This window comes from Aythya marila, assembly GCF_965140915.1.
Source record: "Aythya marila genome assembly, chromosome: 27".
Taxonomy (NCBI): Eukaryota; Metazoa; Chordata; class Aves; order Anseriformes; family Anatidae; genus Aythya; species Aythya marila.
Genome location: NC_139068.1, coordinates 3,257,630 through 3,277,941, shown reverse-complemented (window position 1 = coordinate 3,277,941; position 20,312 = coordinate 3,257,630). Strand labels below are relative to the sequence as shown.

Below are 20,312 nucleotides of genomic sequence, written 5' to 3'. Positions count from 1 at the left end.
CTTTTCCTTCCATTGAACTCCCAACCACCACAGCCAGGACTCGATCTTCTGACCGTGCCTCCACTTCTGCTTGACCCCTACAAGCCCAGCTCTTAAAAACAGGTCTTTACTAAAGCAAAACTACATGACGGGGCAGAAAACGAACCTCCCTCATGCTGCTGCTTATTGCCAACCCCTTGGTTCCCAACGTGGGGCTTTGTTGCCTCAGGAGGGTGACAGGTGCCAGGCTGGGCTGAGGGGGTCCCACAGCTGCCCTAAACCCCCCAGGGCCACAGCCTGGGGTCCATGGGGGCACTGTGAGGTGGCCACTGTCCCCTTGTCCCCTACCCAACGCCTCCACGTCCCCTCCATATCCCCTTGTCCCCACAATCCCTTCCCCATTCCCCCCTCCCCCCCTCAGCCCTGCCCACACCCAAGATGGCCGCCGCGGCGTCGGCCGAGCGCCAGGAGCCCGCCTTGAGCCCTCCCGGCCGCCGTAGCGCGGGCTTCCTGGCCAAGATGGCGGCGCCCAGCGGGAGGAGCGGCCGGGGGCTGTGGGGAGCGGTGGTGGCCGGCGCCGCCCTGCTGTGGCTGGGGGCCCGGGCCGCCGAGGGCCCGAGCGCCGCCGAATTCGACGTGAGGCCCGGCGGGGAGGTGCACTCCTTCTCCCGGAGCCTGGTGAGGGCCGGGGAGAGGAGAGGGTACGCGCCTCGCCCCGATTGGCGGGGGCGCACGTCGCTCTTCCGACCCCGTGCGGGGATTGGCTGACAGCGAGGGGAGGCGGGACGAGGGTGGTGAAGGGGGGGGTCCGGGCTGGTTGCTATGGGAGCGGCTGGGGGGGGGCGGCCCATATAGGGGGGGCTGGGGAATTGGGGGGTCCCCGGGGGGCTCTGCTGAGGCTGGGGGGGCCCCAGGAGGAAGGGAGCCCCCCCCCGGGAATGGGGACCCCAAAGGAGAAGGGGGGGCCCCAGGGTGGGTCCCCAAGGAAAATGGGTGCTGGGGGGGGGCAGGAGGCACCCCGGGAAGGTGTCCCTCGAGAAGGGGGGGCCCGAGGTAAGGGGCTTCCAACGGGAGGAGGTGCCCCCAGGGAAGGCAGGGCGTGGTGAGGGGAAGGGGGTGGCCAGGAAGGGGGGGTCCCAGGGGAAAGAGGCTTGCCAAGGGGACGGGGCTCTGTGGGGAAGGGGGGGCGGGTCCCTGGGCCCCCCCTGAGCTGTAAGTCCCCACAGCAACACCGCGGGGTCCTGCTGGTACCCCACAGGACACCCCACAGCTCACCCCACAGGATAAGGGCCTTGCAGCCCCAACCAGCACCCCAGCCACACGGCCGGGGGGTGCTCCTCCTCGTGTCACCCCCACCACATGCTCTCAGGCGTTCCCAGATCTCGTGGCGTGGCTGAGAATTCGCCTGTGCTGAGCAAACTGTTGCTCACACGGAGCGTCTCGCTCTAACAAGGCTGCTGGTCTGCTCTTTTCGCAGGGAGGTTACACCTGCACCTTCACGTACTCTGCTCAGGGAGGAACGAACGAGGTGAGTCAGGCAAACCTTCAAATGTTTCCCTTACCCTTAGGCCCTGTGGCTGCACAGAATAAAAAAAACATTCAGGATATCTGTGTTGACACCGGTGGTGACTGGGAAGGATGTGTATGCCCCAGAGATAAAAGGCTGCTATTCTGCCCCGAGCCTCCTTTGGTCAGTCATTGTCCTGTTCCCTAAGTTTAATTCGTGGCCTGGACAAGAAACTTCTTTTTCTCCGGAGAGGAAGTGTTTTCCTTTACAATCAGCTGATTCTAGGGCCCAGGAGCTGTGAGGGAGGCTGGCTGCAGCATTTCCAACACTGCACGTTTGCAAAAGTAGCTCTGTTGGATTCGCTTCTTGAATGGAAGCGACCTTCGTGCCCCCGTGGTGTGGTTCCAAGGCCGGGGCATTTGCAAGGTTTAAGGTCGTGTGCCTTCCCCGGGGAACGGAGAGTGACAATTTCACGCCCCAGTTGGTAGGAAGGGCCTTGTAGGAGTAAATCCTGTGTTCTCTAGGAGGCTTGAAGGTTTTTGTGGCTCGTGCTGCTGTTGCAATAAGTGCAGTACAGACAGACACAGTTTGTACTTCCTTATCTGCAAGTCCTCTGTATAAAAGCGGGTCTGTTTATTTTAGTGTAAAAGGGAAATGAAACTTTAACTCTTTTCAGTAATGGTACTAATGGAGCCGTGGAGAGCAGAGGGTGACCACGCCTCGTGCCTTGCGAAATACAGAATAAAGGGAGCCAACAGCAATTGTCCTGTAACCGGGTTATTTTATAGTGGTTGACGCTTGTCATGCCTGCAGCTGGGAGGCAGGGGGTGAGTGGGAAGTGGGAGGCTCTTATTTGCATTAACTGTGGAGGCCTTTCCCCTCTGCAGCAATGGCAGATGATCATTGGAGTCAGCGAAGATGACCTGCTCTTCTCCTGCTCTGTCTGGAGGTGCGTTGTTTAACCCGAAAGGCTCTGAGGCAAAAGGAACAGCAAGGCAGGTGGGATCCGGGCTGAGCAGCTCTGGCTTTCCTCTCCCACGAGGTGCTGTGACTCCGGGTGTGCTCTCGAGCCCGGTGCTGGTTTCTAAGTGCTCTTCTCCCCCCCCTGTCACCCCGCTACACTAGGTGGAGCTACGAGAGAGCCAGAGGTGGCTGTGGAGGGAGTGAGCCCCGAGTCCTGCTGCTCTTCTACACCTCCACCCTCTCTGCCAGCAGCAGGGACTAGAAGAAGCTGCCTGACTTGCTCCTTCACTAGGAAGTCAGAGCAAGATGGTCCCTAATGCTTGTGTCCTGGAGAGCTGAGAGCCAGCGTTCGCCCTTGTGCCTGAACTTCCCTGTGCTCTCACCTCCTGCGTAGCCTTTTCCTGCTGTTTATGTCAAAGACTCTGCTCTCGTTTCAGGCCCCAAGGGAAGTCTTATCTCTTCTTCACCCAGTTTAAAGCTGAAGTGAAAGGAGCCAAGATAGAGCACGCCATGGCTTATGTAAGTCCCATCTGATCACGTGGAAGTAGGCATATGGGAGGCTGCTATGCAACATGAATTGGACATTGAAAACATTTATTAGGCATCTATCCAGTAAAACATACGCCGCCACACCCTTAATTAGAGAGTGGTGGCAGTCAGGAGGGCGTCCTCAGAAAGGAGTTCCTGCACTGTGTTATTTCTGCTCCCTCTGTGCCATTGGGTAGCTGCTGGCTTTGCTGGTGTCACTGGCTCCAGAAGACACCATCCTGCCCAGGTGCAAAGGCAAGGGGAGTCTTGGTTTAATCTCAGCAAATTCATTCTTCCATTTCCTAGCCTAGAGCGATGCAGCTTTCAGTCACCTGAAGGGCACAGGTCTGTAGTTTAAAGGAAATGGAAACATAGCCAGGGATTTTCCTTCAAATTTCCTTTGCAGATTTAATTCTTTCACTCCACGTTATTAAAACACGAGCTTGTTGTCTTTCGAAACGTGCTGTTTGTTTGCCTTAAATACAGAAGCTTCTTGGATTGCCTCAGTTGCCTAAAACTTCTTCCTTCCCGTTTCAGTCTCAAGCTGCAGTGGGTGGACAAAGCGACGTCCCTTTAAAACAGGAAGAGTTTGAAATCACTGAAACAACAGGTCTGTGATCAAGAGAACCATGTGGGAAAGGGCCTGGTGTGGGAGACAAGCCTGGCTGACTACCAGGAGACGAGTGTTTAAGCTTAAAGCAGATAGGTGACAATATAGAGGCAGACAGTGCACATTGTGGAGTCGGGAGTGTAGTGCTCTTAATCCACAGTTGGCAGCGAGATTTTGCAGGTCCTACTCCAGTGTAAATGCTAATTAGCATGGGGGAAGAATGGGTTTATCACAACGTGCTTGTACTGTGCATAGAAGGAAGTGCAATGCCCGACTTGCTGGCTTTATCGTCCTGGAAGGGAACCAGCAGGGCTGTTTTGTTCGTGCCTTACCATCTGTTTATCCTCTGCTTGTTTTCTCTCTTTCTAGTGTCTCACAGGGAAGGCAAGTTCCGTTTTGAACTGTCGAAACTCATGATCGTAGCAAAAACACCCCGTGATGAGCTGTGACCCCACGGACACTGTTGGGCAGGGCGTTTTGGCCGGAAGACCGTGGCAGATAACGGGGGTTACTTGTTACTGGCGGGTTCTTCGGTCGGCCAAACCTTTCTTGTTTTCCATATTGAAACGTGCTAGGGTCCAACACAAGTGGGACTTGGAGGTGTTAAGACAGATGCATTCTGTCTTGTGTCAGAGTAACAATGTGCTTTGCAGCTGGAAACCTCCTCTGAGACTCCTGATCTGCAGCCAGCCGTTCTGTTGCCCGCTTTCTGCTTCACTGATCTGCTGAATATGGTAAAGCTCCCCTCTAACAGGGCTCCTTATCTTCCTTGCTAGGAAGAGCAATGCAGAAAGATAAGCGGCTGGATTTAAGCAAGGTTTGCTAAAGGAAAGTTGTTAACTCTGGAGTCTCTGGAGGGTGGTGACAGGATTTCTTTCTCTGCCAGCATTGCAGGAGAAACAAATTAAATTGGGTAGGAGGGGGAAGGAAGGGATAGGGTTGGCCAAAGCTATCTGACTCCTTGTTGAGTGCAGCTATTGAAGACCGTCGCTGGCTTTGCTGGAGAGGATATTCTGTTCCTGCCTTAGCGCTGATTGCAGGTTGGGATAAGTTGGCATGGGGAAGGCAAAGCTTCTTATTCTGACACAACCCAGGAATCAATCCAAGCAACACTTCCATGTCTCAGTACAACTGCAGGACTATTTTATACGTACAGAAGCAAATTTTTTTTTTCTTATCTAGAGTAATAACAGTGAGGGAATGTGGAATTCCTTTCCTGTGTAAATAAACAAATAAATAAAGCATCGTGCTCTTGCCCGGGCTTGCTTTGGTCTGTGATTCCTGCCCTCTCTAACTGGATGTCCAGCGAGTGGCATGACCTTCGGCGTTTGCTTGGCCAGGAGGAGCTGAGGTGTCACACAGGAGGCTGGAGGCTGCAGAGGGTTTATGGGGCCCACCCGAGAGACACATCCCAGCAGCAGCACGCAGAACCTGTAAGTTTATGTAACCCAGTGCTGTCGTGATGGGTGCTTTGCCCAGAGGTGATGCCTCGTGACGGCTGTGGTCACTGGGAGCTGCTTTTCCCATTTTGGGAGGAGTTCCCTGGTCTTTGGCAGTCTGGGGGTGCCTTGCACTGGGGATTTTAGAGCTGCTGTTTTCCAGGCTGTCCCTGGATGCTTCCTTTGTGTGTGAAGGAAACCTGGTGCCGGTGCCAAGCCCTCGGTGGGTTAAGCACGGGCCTGGCTGCTGCACTGGGGTGTAAGAAACACCGAGGACAAAGAAAAATGCCGTGTGTCAGGAGATTCATCTGCGCAGAGATGTGTCTTGCAATTAAGGAGCATCATGCAGCTGGTGCTGACATGCACCTCGAGAACAGAAGAGCAAAGCATTTCTGGCTGTCAGCACAGCAGCCGCCACGGCAGCATCCATCAGCCCCGTTCCGCTTTGTGTGTTCTCTGCATCTGCCAATACTCCACCGAGCAGCAACGAGCTGTTTCCAGCTCCGGCTGCTCCTCAGCACATACCTGACAGCTGCAGAAAGCCCAGCAGGGACAGGAACGTCTGTTCTCAGATGTCGCACACCAAAACCGACTTCTCCCTGCCCTCTCCAAGGGGCCAACAGCTTTGTGAACCTTGGCTGCGTTCTCCGTGCGCACCTGTGAACGTGCCTACCCCGCGTCCCGAGCTGCCTTGTGCAATTAAATTAGGTGTGATATTTGGAGCCATGCCGATGAAATGGCAGAGATTGGGGGGTTTATTTCTTTTTTCATCTTTAAGGCTGAAACTTATCAGCGTCTCAAACCAGCAGTGGAAAGGGAGTGGTGAACGTGAGCGGCTGGGCTGCTCTCCGCTTGGCATCTGCGAGCAGTCGGCAATCATCGCAATGGAGACATCCCATGGAACAGGAGGCACAAGAAGGTCAGGAAGATAAGGCCGGCTGAAATTGTGCAGCGTCTTGTATGCTAAAAGGGCAATTTTCAATGCTCAAAGCAAAGATCAGAGTGTGGGAAATAGGCCACTGCCGGCGCATCCACGCTCCGAGCGCACAACACGCCGTAACTCCGTAAGGTCACCCCTTGCCTTTTGTTACCAGGGTTGTGCTTTTTTAGCTCCTGCTGTGTGGCACGGGGACAGAGGGAAGGCTCATGCAGGGGACGCAGGCACCCCCGGGGGGCCCCAGCCCTTTGCTACTGGTCTGCACTGGGATTTCGCAACGTTTCTTCTGCGCTGCTTCAGTGCCGGCTGCACAACGCTGCTGTGCCAGGGAGCAGGGGCAGGCAGCGGTTCAAGGCAGGGGTGGGAGGATCTTTGTTCTCATGCCAGGGGGAAAGGAGAGCAAAAGCCTCCGGCACAGAGAGCAATCCTTATTTAAAGGACAAAGCCGCCCACAGCGCTCATTTTGTGACTGCTGCCCGCCTTCGTACCAACCACATGGAGCAACCAAGCCAAACAGGTGAGTTTATTTAAATAACTCATCAGGGCTACAGAGTTTGCTAAAAAATAACAACCATAACTCACTCAGGGACGTGTAAAACATGTGAAATTCTTGGGACAGCTTTGCACAATTACTGAGGAAGGCATCTAAGCAATCACAGTGACACCGTCCACAGGAAGGCGATTCCAGCTGAGTTTTGGATGAACAGTCGTGCCTGGGATGAGAAGGTCCCTGCAAGTCACTTGGGTGACCTGTGCAGCCCCGGGGGACAGCGCAAGGGGGATCCTTCTGCTTGCCAGGACCTGTCTTCAGGAGGCCAAAGCCCCTTCCAGCCTTCAAGGCACAGAGGCGCCTTCCTGTGCCGGGCAGCACAAGCCCGGGGCATGGTTTGCCCCCCTGTATTGTGGAGCTGCTCAAACCCTGCTGAAATACAGCCACGCAGCTCCGAAACCCTCTGGTAAGAGGGTATCACAACTGTTCCTCCGAGCAGCTGCCCACCCGCTCAGATTCACCTTACAGGTGTTATGCACCACGAGTCTTTGGTTTGTTTGTTTTTTTTTTTCCATAGGAGGATTACAATCAAGTTCAGTGTGGAGAGTCCAGTTCCAGCCAGTTCCTTGGACTCTGCGCTAAGAGCACTTGGTGGGCAAAGGAAAAAAAAAAAAATGTACATCAGGAGCCCGGGGAGGCCAGAAGCCCAGGATCCCCTGCAAAGGACTCAGCCCAGTGCAGGGAGGTTTGCAGATCCTGGGCATGGGTTAGACAAAATCAAGAGGCTGAGTCTTTTACATTAATGAGGAGAAAATGGGAGAGTTAGCACTAGAGAGAAAAGGACGGAAAGCCTGGTAATCACCAAAATACGTCCCAGCCTCGGTCTCACAGGTAACAGGATGCAGAGTCTGGCAGCGGCTGCCAACAGCCCCGCGCGGCCACTTTTATCTCATCCTCCCCTTTCATATGCTGTCCTCCTCCAGCATCTTGTTCACGCCTTCGCAAATCCTCTTCAGGTGGGTGCGGTAGGGCTCGGCCGGCCCGTAGAGAGCCGAGAGGAACTCGTAGTCCGCAAAGTGATTGAAGACGTGGTTGATGCGGGAGTGTGACTTGGCCGTCAGGTGGCTGTTGACAGCCTGGTGCAGCAGGTCCCGGCACTCGGTGAGCACACCCGACATGACCCTGCGGTCGAAGGTGAAGTCTATCTGGTGGAAGCTGACGGCTGTCATGGCCAAGGTATGCACCTTCTTGCGGAAGCGCTCCATGACCAGCAGCTCCTCGGGGCTGAACTGCCCGTTGCGGTACAGCACGCCCAGCTTCATCACGATCTTGATGAGGTTTTTGATGATCTTCTGGGCCTCTTTGCGGTTGTGGGTGTACTCCTTGGTGGCCCGGTAGAGCTCATCCAAGATCTCGCTGCTCGTGTCGTCGATGAAGACGTTGGCCACGGTCTTGGAAGCCATTTTGCTCAAGAGCTTCTTCTGGGCCTGCAGGGCCAAGCTCTTGGTGCTGAAGGTGTCCATCTCTGTAGGGAAAAAGAGGCACACGCAGTTCAGCCCATGCCCTGGAACAGTCCCTGTTACCTCTCCTCCCCATGCAGCCTCCTAGGAGGACAAAGAGCATCTTAGACAAGACCAAGAGTGGTTCCCAGTCGGGAAGCCCCTGGGTGCCAGGGCAGAGAAGAGCCGAGCCCACACACCAGATTTTGGTCGTGGGGTGTCTTACAGGGCACTCCTGGCTTTCTTTCCCCCAAAATATGGGACCAAACCACAGCACGCTGAGCCAGACAGCACGCGATGCCATCAAAGACAGCACCAGAGGTGACAGCGGGGTCCCTACCTGCGCGCGGCCCACGAGCCCTGCAACCTCCTGTGATCGGCACCGCGCTGCTACCTCCACAGGAAGGGCTCTTGCCCCATCATTTGAACGCTTCTTCCTTAAAACCTGACTCACTTCCTGCAGGGTGAGCTGGGGACGACCCAGGTGGCAGCTGAGTCACCGCCGCGGCCGTGTGCTCACGTACGGGCCCAGCTCCTCCACGCAAGCACCCACCGCCGCACCGGGCTGCGGCAAAATATTAAAAGAAATATTGCTCCTTGTCTCTGTCCGCCTGCTATGACCACATATCCGGAGCCCAGGCTGGTTCTGCCACTGGTTTCCCACTCTGCTCTGTGCTGGTGCAGCCTCACCTCAAGCACTGTGTGCAGTGCTGGGCACCACGGTACAAAAAGGATGTGAAACTGCTGGAGAGCGTACAGAAAAGGGCAACAAGATGGTGAAGGGCCTAGAGGGGAAGGTGTATGAGGTGTGTCTGAGGGCACTGGGCCTGTTCAGCCTGGAAAAAAGGAGACTGAGGGGAGACCTCATCACAGACAAAGCTTTCTCATGAGGGGAGTGGAGGGGCAGGCACTGGTCTATTCTCTGTAAACACCAGTGATAGGACCCGAGGGAATGGGGTCAAGCTGCGATGGGAGGTTTAGGCTGGACATCAGGAAGAGGTTCTTCACTGAGAGGGTGGTCGCACACTGGGACAGGCTCCCCAGGGATGTAGTCACGGCACCAAGCCTGTCAGAGTTTAAGAAGAGTTTGGGCTGTGCACTTAGTATATGGTCTGAATTTTTGGTGCCTGGAGTTGGACTCAATGATCCTTGTGGCTCCCTTCCAACTCAGGATATTGTGATTCTGTGATTCTATCACCAGCTCTACTCCCTCTGCGTGCATCTGGTGAAAGCAGCAGTCTCCAGGGCTGGTGTGGGGCTGTCCTAGAGGTGAATAATGGGAGGCCTCCCCCCTGCTCACCCCCAGCCCAACGCCCAGCACCTCGGCGGGCCCCACTTCGTCAAATCAATCTGCTCAGGCAGATTACGGCTGTGAGAGCTGCCGTGAGTGAATAAAGCGTCACCAGCCCCGGAGATACGTCTTGCCCTGGGAAATCGCCGCGCTACAAATCCCAGCGAGGTGAGAACAGCTTGATAAGAGCCGCTCCTGCGCTGCGCTGGATGGGCAGAGAGGCAGGTTGCTTATGCAAGTGTCTGCACGTGGCGCGGTCAGCCTGGCAAAAGGAGAGCAGGGAAGGGATGGGAGCGCTCTATAAATACATCACCAGGGAGGGAGGAGAGCTGTTTAAGCTAAAGGACGCTGCTGGAGTGAGGACGGATGGGGATAGATTGGCCGTGAATATGCTCAGGCTGGAGATGAGAGCAGGGTTTTTCTCCTCAAAGCAGCAGAGCCTGCGGCAGTCACCGAGAGGAGCGAGGGGATTGGAAAACATCGCAGGCAGGAGCAGCTCCTGCTGGCACGGAGCACACGTAGGGTGCTCGGGAGCCAAGCCTGGCTCCCTGCAGGGTTTGGATAACCACGGCAGCCCTGTCCTGGCAGCCCTGCAGTGGCCAAGGCTCTGTCTCGCTGCGAAGAAGAGCACGAGGCACAGCCCTCACCTGGCCCTGCTGGCTCAGGGAGATGGGGATGGGGTTACCATGCCCGTCAGGTGTGGGTTCAGCCTTAACTGCAGGTGGCTGGGTAAGGGGTGGCCGGGCAATGGGGGCAGCGAGCTCATCCCCAGCTTCCCGGGCATCTTCCAGCTGCCAGCTCTCCGCCCCTGCACGCAGCCCGAGGTTGGGAGGGCAACCGAGGCTCTGCGAGGATGCGAATTAAGTGAGTGGTAACGGAGCCATCGCGAACGGCACCGTGCAAGATACCGCATGTGGCGTTATTTACAGCCCTGAGGAAAAACACAGAGGTTTGTAAGCATTTCTTCCAATGCGAAAACATTGATTTTTGCCAGCGTGAGCTTTGAACTGAGACTCTCGCACTTAATAAGACAGAAATGACAAAGCAGAGGCTGCTTTCGCAGAGCCGCAGGCGGCTCCCAGGCGGGCTGGGCTCATTTAACGCCATCGGCCCCGTGCACCAAATGCTGGCGGAGCCGAGCCCAGAGCAATGGGCAGAGGCAGCGCAGCCCCATGGCTCGCCCCGAGCCCTTTCCCTGGCCATGACACCCACCGGATCGAGGGCTTTGCAGCTGCGTTTGTGCCCTGGATCCTCCCGGCTCCATGGCAGCGTCCGGCCGCGTGCCTGTGCTGCGCGATGCCCTGGGAGCGGTGCCCGTATAAATAGAAATTCCCACGCCTGAGCTCTTTGTTGGGCAACCGCAGCCAGAAAGCAAGTGCAAACTCCACCCACGGAGCCCTTAAAAAATAGGAAGCACCAGCTTCTCCAAGCTGCCCTGCGTGCCCGCAGCTCCCAATTAGCAACCACAAGCACAGGCTCTGCCGGCACTGCTGGCGCTCAGCAACGCCTCGCTGCCGCACAGCCCTACCCTGCCAGCACCGGGGCGTGCTGGGCTGGCAAGAATCAGTCCTGGGGGGGAAACTGAGGCACAAATGGGTGCTGGAGGGTGCTCTCCTGGATCCCAAAGATGCAGTCTGCTCCCTCTCTAGCCCCAGTGGCTGTTGTGCAGCGTGCTCACCCCGGACGCATGCTACAAACCCAGGAGCGTCCACCCTCGCCTCGCGGGGCTTTTGCTGCTGCTCGGCCCCGTGCCAGCACCCAGCACCCTCCTCTTCCCCCAGGGACCTGCTGCTGCTCAACACCGAACGGGAGATTTCACAGGAACGAGACGTTTTCCTGCCGGGAAGGGCCCGTGGCCCCTCCTGGCCCCATTGTTCGCAGAGGGGCTGTCGCCACTATCAGAGCACGGAAGAGGCTGCCTTGCCCCAAAGAGCAGGCTTGAGACCGAAATAAACCACCAGATTTCCTTCCTGTTGCTGAAGTCTCCAGCCTCGCTCGGGGCTTGTTTTTTTTCCTTCTTCTTTTTAATGAAAACGCCCTTGAAAACCAGCAGCTTCCCCCGAAAGAGCAGCACTGAGCCCCGTCTGCTCCGGAAGAGCGCGGTGCGGCACGGCTCTGCCGCGGCGCCGAATGGTGGCTTCACGCACAGCCACGGCCGTGTCTTTGTGGGTTTTTTTCCACCACTTTTGCAGGATTCTGGATCCTACCAAGAAAAGCAGAGCTCCCAGGGAGGCTTTGCAGCCCCGAGTGGGATCGGAGGGCTTGGCTCACACCGTGGGGCTCAGCTGAAGGCTGCAACATCCGTGCTTGGTTCCCCGCCCGGACATCCTGCGCGAGCTGCGGAGGTGATGCTCTGGCACGCCCCGAGGCGTTGCGACACGCTCCTCTGGGGCCGAGCACGTGCCGAGGCCGGGGCACAGGCTCCCTGCTGCAGCCTGGGGCTTTGGCCGAGCACCACAAAGGCCACGGCAGCAGCAGGACCGAACACAGCCAGGACACAGCGGGCAGCCTCATCCTGCCCATCCGCAGCCTCCTGCTCGCAGCCACCCTGCACGTGGCCAGGAGCGGGGCGGCCACGTCCCCTCCCCGCCACCCCCAGCACAGCCAAATCTGTCCCCGGGTGCCCAGGACAGGGACAGGCAGCTCCGATCCCCAACTCCCACTGCGTGCAGAAGCCTAAACCCCCTGCACGCCGGTGTAAAGCAGGATGAACCCCACAGGCACCTACAGCACTGCTGGTGTAAGCAAGAGCAGAGTGCGGCCCCTCGTTAAGCAGCATCAATTAAAGCTCCCGGGGACACAAATCCCTGTCCAGCACCAGCACCCCGGGCTCGCAGCGCCAGCGCACGGCATCGCCGTGGGCACTTGGAGCCAGTGCCTCCATCGCCTCCCCTCCGGAGGAGCAAGGGCTTTGGGGGGGGAATTTGCTGCTGCCCCCATCCAGTGCTCGCTCCCTGCTGGTCCCGGTTCTCCCCCGGGTGCCCGCGAGCCTCCAGGCCCCAATTACCAGGTCTCTGTCGGCGTTGCTTTGCGCGCTGCTGCTCCTCACCCCGGCAGCCCCCGCGAGCGCACAGCCAGCTCCCCTGGCAGCGGGATGAATATTTCATGCAGGAACACAAAAGCACTTCCATAATTTATGGGTCAGCGTGGAGCGAGCATGCAGCAACGAGGGGAAGGGCTCGAGCCGCGAGCAGAGGCACCTCCACCTCCTCGTCGAGGCCGTGCCCCGTGCGAGCCCCCGCGCTCCCGCTCCCTGTCCCCGTCTCGCCCCGCTTCACCTCTCGCCCTCACAAGTTCCCTCCAACAACCAGTCCCCAGCTCCGAGGGCACCCGGAGTGGCTCCAATCCCCAGCTAACGCCAAAAGCAAATTTTTAAGGGGTGCGATCTCCCCGCTCTCCCCTCCACCACGTGTCAATCCTCCACACCTCTGCTTGCACCCCGGCACCACCACCTCCCCGGGCCCTCAGAGCCCGGCTTGAGCCCATGATCAGAGGCTGGAGACGCTCTCCCTCTCCTCCCCTCTCCATCCCCCGGCTCTCCCTGCCTGGATCAGTTTCCCACACCAGCTCTCCAAGCGTCCGACCAACATTAATTAATTAAACCTTGCTGCTGGATTACAGCAGGGACGAAGCTACTGCATGGCACAGGGCTGTAACTGGAGACCCCAACGGCAGCAGCCAGCCTGACCCCACGGCTCCCAGCCTCCCCGAGGCCCCGTTTTTAGCAGTGTTTGGGTAGCAGAGGAGGGAGCTGACAGTTTTTTCCAACAGCTCCTTGTTGTGCGTGCCCATGGGGACACGCAGCACCGCTCGCCGCCCTCCCCACTGCCCCAGCCGGCTGCGGGGGACGAGCAGGGTCCGGCACGTGTGTGCACAACAGGGTGAGGCCCGGGAGGAAGCAACTGAGCAAACACCTTGCCTGAGGAAAGCCTCATTTCTTGGCAGCGGGAGCAGGAACCATGGCACAGGTCTCTCCTTGCAGCTGGCTGGGAGCCCGGCACGGGGGACGCTGCGGGGCCAAGCCCCGAGCCCCGGTGCCGCCGTGCCCAGCTCCTGCCTGGTGCTGCGTGGTCGGGTCCCACCCTGCCGTGTGCCGGGATCGGCTGAGGGGCACTGCAGAGTGCTCGGCCGTGTCCCCCCCCCTTGTCCCCAGCAGCTCCGGGCCGTGCAGAGGGAGGGGGGCACTGCCACCAGGCTCCGCGAGGCTCCCCCCTGCCCGGCAGCTCCTTCCCCCGGTGCCCGCGCCAGGGTTGCGTGCGTGCACGGGGAGAGCACGAGCCCGGCAATTTGGCAGCAGCAAAAAAGGGGAAGTAATTATCCCTTGAAAAAAAGGCCCTTGAGGATTTTCAAGGTTTTATAACCAGAACCCCCCCCAGGAGCGAGGGAGGACCTTTGCCACCCTCGCAATGCGGCGCTCCCCACGTGCCCGAGGACTTTGGGGGCGGCTTTGGGGCTCTTTGGGCTCAGCACTGGGATGACTGGGGGGGAACGGGAGCAAGCAGGGGGCCTCGGCAGCTCCCTGCACACCCCCAGCACCGCTCAGCCCTGCTCCGTCCTGGCGGCCCCACCAGCCCCTGGCTGCAGCCCATCGGCAGCGGCAAGCAGCCAAGGGCACAGCGGGGAGGGGGGGGGAACCAGAAACCACCCGAAATAGCCGGTGGGGTTTCTCCTCCGTAACAAACCCGGCATCCTCCGTAACAAAACCGGCCTGCCGGGGCTGGGAAACATCCGACTTGGCCCCAAAAATCACAGGCGGATCTGAAGCAGCGCCTGGGAAGCTCGATTTTCCCCGGCAGCTCCGACGTGTCTGTGCAAGGCCGAGGGGCTCCGGGTGCCAACCCCAACCCCGAGCGTGGGAGCAGAGCCCCCGGCAGCGCTTCCTTACCGGGGTCCCGCTGCGGGAACGGCCGGGGGCACCCCCTGCACCGTGCCCGGGGAGGCCGAGGGGCGCGCAGGCTGCACGCGGGGAGGAAGAGGAGGAGGAACACGGGGAGGGGGTTATTTTGGAGCATCTGTCTCGCCTTCTATTTCCTCCTTCCCTTATCGGGCAGCGATCAGCCGCTCTCTCCCGCGGCAACTTCCTTTCTCCTTCGCTCGCAGGAGGCTCAGGAGGCTGATGGGGAAGTGGAAACGGGGGCCGTGCCGCCATCCATCCGTCCCGTGCCGGGGGGGCCCGGCGGAGAGGCACCTCTCACCCCTCCTGCATGGGATCTGCGCCTCCGGGAGAGCGTGGCAAGGACAAAGCAGCAAGATTGGAGCTGAATCCTCCGGGACGGTTCCCATCCCCGCTGCCTCCCTCCAGCCGCGCCGCACTTTGTGCCGGGAAGAAATCTTTTACGGTTCCAGGCCTTCCCCTAAAACCGCCCCGTTTGCTCCAGTAAAACTTCGGCTGCGGGGGCCGGGGAAGCCAAATCTGACCCCCGACCCACAGAGCTCCTCCGGGCACGATTCCCTCCCCCCGGCCAAAGGGATTCATCCCTCGGGGGTCGGAGAAATTTCGGTCCTTGGCAGCTCGACGCCCACGAGGGCGCGCGCGGCGGTGCCGCCAAGCCAGCCACGTGCGCCGGGTGCCCCGCGGTGGGGCTGGCCTCGAGGCGGCGTTTCGGGAGCCGGGGAGGGGTGGGGGGGGGTTTGGGGGGGCCCCGTTTCCCCGGTGCCGGTTTCCCGTGGCGGGCCGGTTAGGCGTGGTGCACACAAACACATCCTGTTGTCGCCGAAACCCCAAACTCTCCCCACCCTCTGCCAGGCGGAAAGGAGGTGAGGCGGGGACCCAGGCGTGCTCCCCGCTTTGTGACCCCCCACCCCCCCACCACCACGGGGAGCCCCTCTCCTTTTTGCCCGTTTTCCCCGTTTTTCACCTGGGAAACTGAGGCACGGCCAGAAGCGGGACCGAGGAGCCGGGATCCCCGTGCGCCTCCCCGAACCCAGTCCCGTTGGGGACCCCCGGCCCCAACCGGTGCCGTCCCCCCCCCCCAGAGCCCCCATCCCCATGCCCCTGCCCGAACCCAGCCCCCCGGTACCCCCCAGCTCCCCGGGGGGACCCCGAGCCCTCCCCAAAGGCTTTGGGTACCGGACCCCCCCCGCACCCCCCAGCACCCCCGCACCTTTCCGGGGGGGTTTCCTCACCGGGAGGGGACGGAGCCTTTACCGGAGCCACCGTTTACCGATGGGGGGGGGGTGCACAAAGCCTCGGGGGGGGGGGCTCCCCGGTTACACCCCCCAAATTTGCGGTACCGGGACAGGCAGACGGGACCGGGAGCCCCCAACCCCGTCGCTCCCGGGGTGCTGCAGCGGGGCACTCACCTGCCTCGGGGGGGGGGGCGCGGAGCAGGGATCGGGACCACCGGGACCACCGGGACCACCGGGACCACCGGGATCGGGACCACCGGGATCGGGACCACCGGGGCTACCGCGACCGGGGCTCCTCCGGTGTCAGGGCACGGCCCGGGCGGTTTCGCTTCCCCCGGGGCTTGTCCGTGCCCGGCCGCCGCGGGGTCGGTGCCGGTGCCCCCGGTGCCGCCGTGCCCGGTGGTGCCCCCGGGGCCTCGGAACCGAGCGCGGCGGAGGGGAGGGAGGGGGGGTGGGAGGGGGGGGCGGGGGGGCGGTACCAACGGGCGGTGTCGGCCAATGGCAGCGCGGGGCTTGCTACGAAGCAGCCAATAGGAGAGCGGCGGGGGAGCCCCGGGGGGAGGGCGCTCGGTGCCCCGAGATCGCCCCGGAGGGACCGGGACCGGGGGGGAGAGGGGAGAGGGGAGGGGCAACGGGGACGGGAACGGGAACGGGAACGGGGACGGACGGGGAGAGGGGACTGGGGACAGGGACAACAGGACCGGGACAACGGGACCGGGAGAGGAGAAAGGGAACGGGACCGGGAACGGGAACGGGCGGGGGACCGGGGACCGGGGATCGGGGAGGGACGGGGACCGGGGACCAGGGACAAGGACAACGGGACCGGGAACGGAGAAGGAGAACGGGACCAGGACCGGGGAACGGGGACCGGGACCGGGACCAGGACCGGGACCGGGACCGGGACTGAGAACGGAGAGGAGGAATGGGACCGGGACCGGGGAGGGGGAATGGGAACGGAGAGGGGGAGCCGGGACCGGGGACGGGGAACGGTGATGGGACCTGGGAGGGAGAGGGGGACCGGGGACTGTAAAGAGGGACCGGGACCGGGAAGGGGGACAGGGACCGGGACCGGGACCGGGGAGAGGGAAGGGAACGGGAAGGCGGAACGGGACCGGGACCGAGGAGGGGCAACGGGACCGGGAAGGGGGAACGGGACCGGACCGGGACCAGGACCGGGGAGGGTGAACGGGAACCAGGCAGCGACCCCTCTCCACTCCCCCCGAGCTCCCTAGGCCGTTCCCCGCCCCGACCGGGACCCCCGCAACCGGACCCCGGGGCCGGCTCCTCCCGCTGCCGCCTCTCCGGTGCCCCCGGTGCCTCTGCCCAGCCCCCCGGCAGCTCCCCCCCGGCCCTTCCCGGGGCCCCGTTACCGCCGGGCCGAGCCCCCCCCGGTGCTGGCGGGGGTGTCCGGCGGGGCCGTGCCGGTGCCGTTAGCCCGGGGTGCGGCGGGGAGCCGGCCGTGCCCGCGGTCGGTAGGTGGCAGCCGCACGGAGCGGGGCTGGGGCCGCCGGGGGTGGCTCGGTCCCGGTCCCGCTGCCGGTGCCGGGGGCAGCCCCCGCGCCACCCCGCGGAGCCCACCCGAGGTGCGCGGCCCAGCGGCAGGGCTGGAGGGGTGACCCTGCCGGCCCTTCGGCCCCACATCACCATCACCTCCATCCCCTCCATCCCTCCATCCCTTTATCACCTCCACCCCTCTGTCTCCTCTGTCCCCTCCATACCTCTAGCCCTCCCCCCCCATCCCTCTATCCCTTTATCCCCTCCATCTCTTCATCCTCTCCGTCCCCATCCCCTCCGTGCCCATCCCTTCATCCCCTCCACCCCTCCGTCCCCTCTGTCCCTCCGTTCCCTTCATCCCCTCTATCCCCTCCATCCCTCTGTCCCTCCCCCTCCACCCCTTCATCCCCTCCATCCCCATCCCCTCCATCCCTATCCCCTCCATCTATCCCCATCCATCCATCCATCCCCTTCCTCCTTCCCCTCCATCCGTCCGTCCGTCCATCCATCCATCCATCCATCCATCCCTCCATAACCCTCCCTCCATCCCCTTCCTTCCCCCTCCATCCCTTCCCTCCATCCCCTTCCTCCCTCCCCACCATCCCTCATCTTCCTCCTCCCGGCCCGGCAGCCAGGAGCCGCTGCACAGGAGCCTAATTCCGAGCGGTGGCATTAAACGGATTAAGGGTGGGATTTTGAGCGGATTAAATCCGGATTAACCGCAGCACTTGAATTGAATCTTGGCTTCACGCAGCGGCTGGGAAGTGAACCACCGCCCTCCACCCCTACCCAAATCCCCCCCCAGCCCCTTTCTGACCCTGCTGCCCCCGGGAACGTCACCCACCGCGGGGTCCCGGGACCGGAGCATCCTCCAAATCCCCGGCGCATCTCAGGGGTGGCTCTCCCCACCTCCCCGAGCCCCAAACCATCCCCTCGTGCCGCTATTTCAGAGTCAAACAAAACTGAGGGTGGAGACCAGGGCTCTCCCCGGCCACCCCACAGCTTGCAGCAGCGTCCCCGCTGTGTCCGAGGATCCTCTCGCAGCCAAATCTCTCCGCAGCAGCCGCGGCAGCTGTTGCCGCTCTCCTCGACAGTTGCGGCGTCAACCTGCCCGGCATAAATCACCCTCGCGGGCTCATCTGTTCCTCTTGGCCACTCGCCGCGAGCAGCAACAACCCATTAGCTGGGAACAGCACGGAACGGACGGGCTAAGGAGACGGTGACGGATCGTGGAAGGGATGTTGGCGGGGCCGGGGGAGCGCAGGCAGCTTCCCGGCAGCGGGGTGGCTCCCGCGTGGCGCCTGGCCCCATTGCTGCCCCATTGCTGCCCCATTGCTGCCCCATTCTCTGTCCCCGCTGCTGGGCACCCCGTTGACCGAGTCCCCACTCCCCTCTCTGCTCAGAGCCCTGGGGACAATCCCCAACCTTGTTTCCATCCCCTGGGGCCAGCCCCTGAATCCTTTTGGGGTCCCGGCAGCGGGTGAGGGTGGCGCTTGGCTCAGGGTGGTGCTGGGGGTCTCCTCATCCCCTTTGCCTTCCCTGTTCCCCCCTCCCTGCTGGGTGCCCCCATCCCCAGGCAGGCAGCGCGGATGTGTTGGTGCTTTCATTGCTGGTCAGTGGGGGATGAGAGCTGGTGCTGCAGGAAAAATAATAAAGGGAGGGGGAAGGAACAGCATCTGGGCCAAGCAGGCTGCCCGGCCCTCCTCCGGCTCTCTCCCTTTCTTCCTCTCGTCCTTTCAAAGAAATAAAAAGGTGCCTCGCTCTTCCGCACGCTGAACAATGACGCGGTCCCGGAGGGGGTCGCGCTTCTCTGCCTGCTGCCACGGCTGCTTCGAGCACGCCAGGGGTGGGCACGCGAGCGGCCCCTGCCCCAGCCCCAAGCTGGGTGAGGGAGAGCATCGTGCGGGGCAGGCAGCACCCAAAAAGCTCCCGAGCAGCCTCGTGTCTGCTCAGCGAGAGCACGGGGAGCTGCTGAGCACCTCCTTGGAGAGCAGCATCGGTCCCAGCCCCGGGGGAGGGCACGGAGCCGCTGCCCCTCCGTTTGTCCCACCTTGCTGTGACGCTTCAAGGCCACCCTCTGACCCCCAGCCAGGTTTCTTCCACCCCAAAAAACCCTAAAAACATCTCACCTCCAGGGCGGTGTCCCCATAAAAGCCCCATTGTCACCAGGGGGAGTAAGTGCCGGGTTGGGAAAGGCCATGGGGAGCGGCGAATCCTCCGGCCCCTTCCCGGCGGCCGGCGCTTTGCATTCCCCGTCCGCTCCCTCGCAGCTGCACCTCGCCACAATGGCCCCTTCTTGCAGCACCGCCGGGGCCTCCATCCGTGGCAGAAACGTGGCAGAAAATCCCGGGTTTGTCAGCGCTCCAAGGCGCCGTGGGGTCTGGAGGAGAGCGCCCCGAGCACGGCCCAGCCGCGGTTCTCCCCGTGGGGACGCCCTGGGGGGTTGGAAAGGGAGCGTGGGGGGGTGGGTTAGGGCTGCCCAAGGGTTTGGGTGCAGCACCCGTAGCACAAAGGGAGGCTGGAGAGCCTTGGGTCAGGCTGTGGGTGCAGAAGGACCGTCCTGTGCTGCAATCCTGCTGGGAGAGACCAGGGTGAGCGGTGCTGGGGAAGGGGAGAGCTCCTCCCCACCTTGCCCAGGGCACCAGGAGGAGAGAACCCAGGAGGGGACAGCCCCACCGGACCCACAGATGTGGATATTTTGCCCCTGCCCTATGTGTGCCACAGCCCTGTGCCCATTTCCCAACCCCTGCAGCCTCCGGGGATGTGTCGGAGGCTGTGGCTCGCTCCTGCTCTCCTTGATGCCTCCTGACACCGCGCCGCTGCGGGGCTCCTCGTTCCACAAAGCCCCACGTCACGGCGCGGACCCCTAATGAAAGGCTGCAGATCTCCTCCGCGGTTATTAACGCCCTCCGGGGATGGCAGCGCACCGGCAGGCACTGGCAGGGAGGAGACAGAAATAGGCTCTGCCGGGCTCGGGGGACTCGGAGGCAGCGTGAAACGCAGCGGGAGACCCCCCCATGCCGCAGCCACCCACCCAGCCCCGGGCTCGCCCTGGTGGCAGCGGTGCCGTGAGCGCCCCGGTGGCATCGGTGTCACCCGCCAGCCCCCGGCAGGACACCCAGAGGGGTGAGGGAACGGCTGCGTGCGGCCCCGGGGAGCTGCTGCTAATTGGCAGCAGGAGGAGGAAGTTTTGCCGTTAACACTCGGGGCCGATAATTACAGGGGGTGCCCTGGGAGCTGCTGCAAGTCCCCAGGCTCTGAGCGTGCCGCCTGTGAGCGCAGCCGTTCCCCTCTCCCCACGTCTCCCCTCCTGGGGGGTCTGGACCTGGAGGGGATTTGGGGCTGGGATGGGGCGGAAAGTCATGGTTAGCCCCCCCCTGGAGGGTTTAAGCTTTGCTTTAAGGAGCTGCTGGTGCAAAATCCAGGTTTTGAGACGGATCCAGGCA

The 20,312-nt window shown here is 61.5% G+C and overlaps 2 protein-coding genes across 4 annotated transcripts; one reads left to right on the top strand and one right to left on the bottom strand.

Annotated features, from left to right (window-relative positions):
- Positions 1-417: 417 nt before the first annotated feature.
- Positions 418-5,768, top strand: MYDGF (myeloid derived growth factor; the record flags this gene model as incomplete). Its single annotated transcript, XM_082780300.1, has 6 exons — positions 418-657; positions 1,457-1,507; positions 2,374-2,435; positions 2,887-2,968; positions 3,515-3,587; positions 3,957-5,768. 6 exons carry the CDS (start codon positions 418-420, stop codon positions 4,034-4,036), a joined length of 588 nt encoding a protein of 195 aa, XP_082636426.1. The 3' UTR covers positions 4,037-5,768.
- Positions 5,769-7,009: 1,241 nt separating this feature from the next.
- Positions 7,010-15,803, bottom strand: TNFAIP8L1 (TNF alpha induced protein 8 like 1). Of its 3 annotated transcripts, none has more exons than XM_082780274.1 (2): positions 15,547-15,803; positions 7,010-7,978 (listed from the first exon to the last, which is right to left on the bottom strand). In XM_082780274.1, the coding sequence occupies exon 2, from the start codon at positions 7,974-7,976 to the stop codon at positions 7,416-7,418; it is 561 nt and encodes a 186-aa protein (XP_082636400.1). In that variant the 5' UTR covers positions 7,977-7,978; positions 15,547-15,803; the 3' UTR covers positions 7,010-7,415. The 3 variants fall into 3 exon arrangements, with proteins under 3 accessions (XP_082636400.1, XP_082636399.1, XP_082636398.1); XM_082780273.1 differs by lacking the exon at positions 15,547-15,803 and adding an exon at positions 14,439-14,575; XM_082780272.1 differs by lacking the exon at positions 15,547-15,803 and adding an exon at positions 14,129-14,382.
- Between the last annotated feature and the right edge of the window lie 4,509 nt (positions 15,804-20,312).

Bases quoted from the DNA above. Each gene is read 5' to 3' on its own strand.
- TNFAIP8L1 (XM_082780272.1), bottom strand. From the start codon at position 14,255: ATGCTCCAAAATAACCCCCTCCCCGTGTTCCTCCTCCTCTTCCTCCCC. The intron at 7,979-14,128 runs GTAAGGAAGCGC...TTTTCCCTACAG, and splicing joins GTTCCCGCAGCGGGACCCCG to AGATGGACACCTTCAGCACC.